This window comes from Mustela erminea, chromosome 14 (assembly GCF_009829155.1).
Source record: "Mustela erminea isolate mMusErm1 chromosome 14, mMusErm1.Pri, whole genome shotgun sequence".
In the NCBI taxonomy this organism is placed as follows: domain Eukaryota; kingdom Metazoa; phylum Chordata; class Mammalia; order Carnivora; family Mustelidae; genus Mustela; species Mustela erminea.
In genome coordinates, this window is record NC_045627.1 from 27264712 (window position 1) to 27271232 (window position 6521).

The window sequence follows — 6521 nt, forward strand, 5'->3', positions numbered from 1 at the left end:
GAGGAGTCAGAGAAATCTAAATTCCAGGAACCAGCAGTTCAACAAAGTGAGGAGTATGAACATGACGGGTACCTCTGGGAAACACACAAGGGCCAGACCAAGCAGAGCCTGGGAAACAACCAGAAAGTCTACCTGGATTCAGAGGGTAATGGGGGGCCATCCAAAGTTTTTAAATAAGCAATAACTATTTCAGATTTTTGCTATAGGCCAGTCTTTCTGGTCTTAAACAAGAGTAATCACAAACCAGATCCTGGTGATTCTCTGAACTATTCCTCATCCCCAGCAAAACAAATAAGGAGAACACAGCAAAAGACTGACATAATCTCCTCCAATGTTTTGTGTTTCTTTAATCAAATACAAATACGGTATATGAGATACACTGAAGGGAACTATGAACATGAAGGACTTTAACTGCAGAAGAAATCTAACAATATAGCCTTTTTAAGAAGCCTGAACTTGTGTACAATTAGGTCATACATTTCTCAAAGTTGCATCTCAAGTTGGGCGTTTCCATTAAGAATCTAAGGGGAAAAAAAATTTTTAACAGGGAAAATAAAAAAGACACACTACACCTCTTTACAAGGGCAATGTTAATCCAACAGCATCAGAGTCTGCCAAAATGAAGTCTTAAAAATGGAAAATAGTGTATTAGGCTTCCAGAGTAAATAATCCCATATCCACAACATTTACTATACGGTGGCTTTTACTGGTTAATGAGATCATTACACCGTTGATCTTTAAAATAGCCAGGTTTTCTAATCGTGCCATACCAACCTGTTTTTCTACCATAACCTCAAAATGCATTTTTATTTCTATAACCCTAAACTTCTATAATAAAGTACTAATTTTATAGAGAAAGATATTTCAATACTAGTGACTAATTTCAGGCCTTGATTTTCAAGCCAGACACATGCTGAAGGTCTGAACTGGTCTCAGAAAAGCCCACACCTTAGAGAACTACCCACGCCAGGTGTGAAGCTCTGCTTATACTCTGAGAAGCCCAGCAACTAACTAGTCCAGAACCATGAAGCCATCCAGTGAATGCCCATTAACGCATTTCCTCATCTGCTCGGACACCACCACCCATGGACACTTCTCCTGACAACGAATCAGATCACCTCCAATTACATTTTTCACCCACAATACAAGCTGATGGATCTAGCCTAACATCTAAAAGCTACTCAACAGAGTTACTGAGCATTTGTTTTTTGTTTATTTTCTCCACTCCAAAGAAGAAATTATGATCTATAATCAGCAACCTGGTTCCACTACCGATTTACTAGAAGAAACTGGATAACCACTACTCCAAACATTCCATTTCACCCCTAAGCCCCAGGGTCAAGCTTGTAACTCCCAGATGCTTCAGGCACTTGGGACACATGAAGGGCCTCATACAGAGGATTCTTCCCTGCACATAATGCTTACCTCTATCATATATGTGCTGGGAACACACAGGCCCATGAAACCAGCCCTTTATTAAATGGAAAGCTTGACCCAAACAAGTACTTACATACCAAAAGAGACAGACAGAAATTACCACAGTTAAGAGTTCTATTAGCCTTTGGACTGTTTTTAAAAAGAGGGCACATGGGGAGTGGAGTGGCGCGTGTCAGTCAGTTGAGTGGTCAACCCTTGGTTTCGGCTTGATCACAATTTCGGGTTCCTAGGATAGAGCCCTGTACTGGGCTTCACACTCAGTGGGGTGTCTGCTTAAGGATATTCTTTCGGGGGGGGGGGTAGTGGGTGGCTCAGTCATTAAGCATCTGCCTTCAGCTCAGGTCATGATCCCAGGGTCCTGGATCGGGCCCCACATAGGGCTCCCTGATGTGTGGGAAGCCTGCTTGTGTTCCCTCTCCAGATGTGTCTTTCTCTGTCAAATAAATAAATAAAATCTTTAAAAAGAAAAAGATACTCTCTCTCCACCACTCCCCCCGTCCCCGTTACACACATACTCTCTAAAATAAATTAAGTCTTAAAAAAAAAAAGAGTGCTCAACACTGAGGTATCACTACACATCTGTGAGAATGACCAAAATCTAAAAGATTGACAACGCCAAACGCTGGCAAGGATGTGGAGCAACAGGAACTCTCATTCTCTGATGGCAGGAATGCAAAACCGTACAGCCACTTTGGAAAGGCAATTGGCAGTGTTTTAACAAAATCAAAAATACTCTTACCATAAAATCCAGTAACTTCTCTCCTTGGTATTTACCCAAAGGAGCAGAAATCTTTTGTCCACACAAAACCCTGCACACAGATGTCTGTAGCAGCTCTAGTCAAAAATGCCAAAAGCTGGAAGCAACCCAGTCCTTCAGTAGGTTAATGGATGACTATGAAGACAGTAAAAAAGATCAGCGGTTGCCAGGTTAGTGAGGGATAAAAAGGCAGAGCATAGAGGATTTTTAAGGCACTTGGTCTACTCCATGTGATGCTATAATGGTAAATCCACAGAATGTACAAACAGCAAGAGTGAACCCTAATGTAAACTATGGACTTCAGTGATGATGATGTGTCAAAGTTGGTTCATCAGTTGTAACAAATGTCCACTCTGGAGGGGAATGTTGATAATGGGGGAGGGGAAGCAGGATAAGGAGTTTAAGAGAAATCTCTACAACTTCCCTTCAATTTTGCTGCAAACCTAAAACTGCTTTGAAAAATAAACTGTTTAAAGAGAGAGACAGATTAAGAGGGTACCTCTCCTCCAGGGTGTGGCTAATGAGCAATGTATCTTTCTGAACGTGTTCAGGGGAGAGGAAAGACATCCATAATTATCTTTAGTGCCCAAGAACATGAAAGTTAACATTATAGGCAGAGGAAATAATAAAAGGCAGGAAGGCAAGTAATAGGATTATGGTGCCATTTTCCCTTCAGATTAACTAAAATAGTGAAAAATCGAGCGAGGCCTTTATTTAATTGAACACAAGCCTTTCTAGGCAGCTACTAACAAGGGTTACGTTTAAGTTAGAGTTGTTATGGGTTGTGCAGTTTAACTGCAACAATAAATTACGATATGGTATTGTTCAATGGACCCCTTATACCCACAGACCCATTTCATGTAGTCACACACATTTCTCAACCCAACTTACATACCTAAGAAGTCAAAACCACTTCAACACACTCTGGGTCCCAGACCAGTTACCGAAACTCTCAAAAGCTTAAAGGGATCTCTTCTCTGCGTTTGCTTTAATAACACCTGCCAAGTCCTAGGGAACCAGGTAAACCACAGGCATTTTTATTTGTCTCCCTGAATATATGAATCAGAGATTAAAGAAGAACTGAGCGGCTTTTCGTACTTGTAGGCTGTCATCTAAAACAATTTTAAAACTCTACTCAGTAATGCCACAGAACATTTCACAAAGTGTATTTGGTTGGATGTCAGTTTTAGCTGAGGGTAAGTGCTAAGAAATAAAGCCACCACCTTACACAGAAGGTCTCTGATCTTATACACCAGGAATGAACATGTTTGTCCGTGCAAAGCCAACATGTTTGTGTACAATTTACAGACCTACTTATAATATGGTCAAGTGTCAAACAGATACCCTTTCATAGTACCTCCACCCCCTAATCCTCTCCCAAACAAACAAAAACAGCCTGAATTGCTCACTGTACGCAAAAAGCTAGGGATTCAGTTTCAGAGTTTTACTACTTTCCGTTGTTCACATTCTCCAAGAGACTAACCCTCTCATTTACTAACTCAAACCTTAAATAAACTGCATCTACCAACTTCCCCCTCTTCTCAAGCCCCCACTCAGAAGAGACATCTCTCTCGGCCAAGAAAGCTACAGAGGAGGCTTGGAAGTGGCTGCCTCTGCAAATTCCTCCCTCTTCCTACCGAAAGGGCACTTCAAGAACTTGACAGTCTGGAAACGCATGAATGTTGCTCCCAATTCCATTCACCAGGACTGGATTTGAGCATGCAAAGTGTCTTTCTACAATCAATTTCTATTTAGGCTGCCAATTACACTGAAACTTTAGTGGAAATCTGCTTCCTAAGCAAATTCAGAATGCCATCCAGGTCCCACGTATGAGCTAGCACTGGGGGAGCATACACACCCACACACACATACACACTCACTCCTCCGCTGAAGACTTTTGCTGGCACAGGGGCATCCTAAACTTGCCCCATTTCATTCCCAGACTGTCATCTTTGATCCACTCCCAAATTCATGCCTTTTTCCTCCATCTGAAGATTCAGGCTAATCAGCTATTGTGCAGCAACTATGGTAATTTATCCCCTTGATTTCTTGACATTTTCCTCTCTGCTCCTGGCTGGGAAACTGTTTTGATCTGAATAGAGTTGTCTGTATGGGGATTCTGCATGTTAATGATGTGGCTAGCTGGCAGGGATATTAGGTGAGAGCACACGGTGTACTTTTGCCAGTTATGTTTCGCCTCATCACGGCTACAGTGGCCTTTCTAATCGCCTGCTACAGTAGGAAGGAGAAGACAACACCTAATCTTACCCTCTTCGGGGGAGCCTCGGGGGCTAGGTGGAAACAGAACAGACAGCCTGTTCTTTCATCAAGAATCTGGACTCAGACAAAATACCCCCAGGCACTCCACCACCAATGAAGCAAACACACGTACATCTATCTTGCTCCGTAAGGGAAAAGGAGTCAGGCAATACCATGGTTTGAGCCCGTCCAAGCTTCATACCCTTCACTCTATCCAGTATAGTACGAGATGCTGCATTCGCCCGGCTGTATAATGCCGCTGCCACCCCTCACCCCAACCCCTACCAAGGAAAGGACTTCCAACGGAGGTGGGAGCCTCAGCTCCGGTACCCGCCCTTCCCTCTCAATCCTGGCCAGAAAACTCCACTTCCCGGATTCCCAGCCACTCTCTCCCGCCCCCTCCCCGGGCGATCAAGCTAGCGCCTTCCAGATGCCAGCGAAGTGCCCAGACCAGCTACGCACCCCCCCAGCACCCCCAGTCAGGCCCCTGGAACTGACTCCGGGTTCCTCCCTCTCCCACAGCCTAGGGAGCCCCAGATTCTGGACGCACCCCTTAGGCTTGCTAGTACTGAAAAAAGTCCCACCCCGCCCCCCAGCCACGCCACCAGCCTCCAGCACTTCCCGGGAGGGGCCTCCTCCCCAGAGGCGAAACGGGAACGTGGTTGTCCAGCAGCGTTCTCCCACACCCCACGAGGAGTCTGACCCCCAGGGGAGGCCAGATTCGCGTGGCCTCGGAGGGGCACCTCCCTCCCCCACACCCCCCGGGAGCCAACAGTTCTTGGCAGAGAGTGTGCTTGCTGCGGGTTCTCGGGAGCCTCGGGGAGTTCGGGGGCTGCCCGGTCCAGGTGCAGCCTCTCCCGGAGGCGGGCGGAGGTCGGCGCCGCGGCGCGCCCCCGGGGGGCACTCACGATGGTCACGCTGGCTTTGCGCAGGTCGCGGTTCTCCTCCTGCAGCGCCTTGCACTTGAGTTTGTACGTCTCCAGCTCGATCTTCAGCACCTTGTTCTCCTGCTGCAGCGAGGCCAGGCGGTTGGTGAGCTCCTCCAGGCGGAACGGCGAGATGACAATGCCCCCCGACTTCCCACCGCCACCGCCTCCTCCGCCGCTGCCGCCGCCGCCGCCGCCCGAGGTCGACGAGCAGGACGACTGCATGGCGGCCGAGCTGCTGCTGTTGCCCCCCGCCCCGTCCGTGTCGCTCTCGCTGGCGCTGTCCGCCATGGCCGCGGCGGGCTGGGGAAAGGAGGAGGAGGAGCAGGGAGGCGGCGGCGGCGGCGAAGGCTGGGCTGCGAATGAGTGGGCGCCGGGCGAGCACAGGGGAGCGCCGAGCTGGGCGCCTGGCAGCAGGGCGCAGACTCCGAGCGGCGGCAAGAGAAAGAGAGGGAGCTTCCCGCTGCCAAGGGACCTCCTCTGCCAGAGAACAGAGACCCCGCCCGGGCTCGGGCAGTACTGCACTGGGGCTCGCTCCAGCCGGGCCTGGCGCGCGCGCTAGGCCGCCCTACAAAGCTGGCCGAGAGCTCCAGGACCCGCCCGCCGCCGCCGCCGCGACCCGCCTCCCGGCGCCGGCGCCGGCCCCTGGTCCTAGGACGCGCGGGCCCTGCGGGTGCGGCAACGCCAGGCCAGCCCCCGCACCAGCTGCGCGCCCGCCGCACGTGTTCCGAGGGAGGGCCTTCTTGCCCCCAGACCTAAGTCCCCCGCCGCCCAGCCTCTTCCGGGCTCGCGCCGGCTCCCGGGAAAAGAAAACCGAGTGCCCCGCTAGCCTCGCAGGTGCTGGGGACACGTGGAAAGGTCACGCCGGCTCCCGCATCCAGCCCTGGACGAGTGGGGGCCCCATCTTCCGCCGACTGCGTGTGCTCCTGTCTCCCTCTGTCTGCTTCAAACACAGACGCAGCCTCTTTCAGTTTTATCTTCTCGGTGAGCTTCACGGGGAAGCCTAGGATACTAGCTCCAAGAGAACAGAAAGTTCCCCCGCCGGGAGCCCATAGGGGGAAAACAACAATAGCGGCCACAGGTTAACCTTGTTAAGAATTTACGGAAAAGACAGGCCGCTCTCTTTACTCCTCCTCCTAATA

At 49.5% G+C, this 6521-nt stretch overlaps 1 protein-coding gene across 1 annotated transcript in view; it reads right to left on the reverse strand.

Annotated features, from left to right (window-relative positions):
• CCDC6 (coiled-coil domain containing 6) overlaps positions 1–5822 on the reverse strand; it is a 105413-nt gene extending 99591 nt beyond the window's left edge. The window contains exon 1 of the mRNA XM_032311669.1: positions 5362–5822. Within this exon, the coding sequence (XP_032167560.1) occupies positions 5362–5670 (309 nt within the window). The 5' untranslated portion in view covers positions 5671–5822. The remainder of the gene's footprint in view (positions 1–5361) is intronic.
• Between the last annotated feature and the right edge of the window lie 699 nt (positions 5823–6521).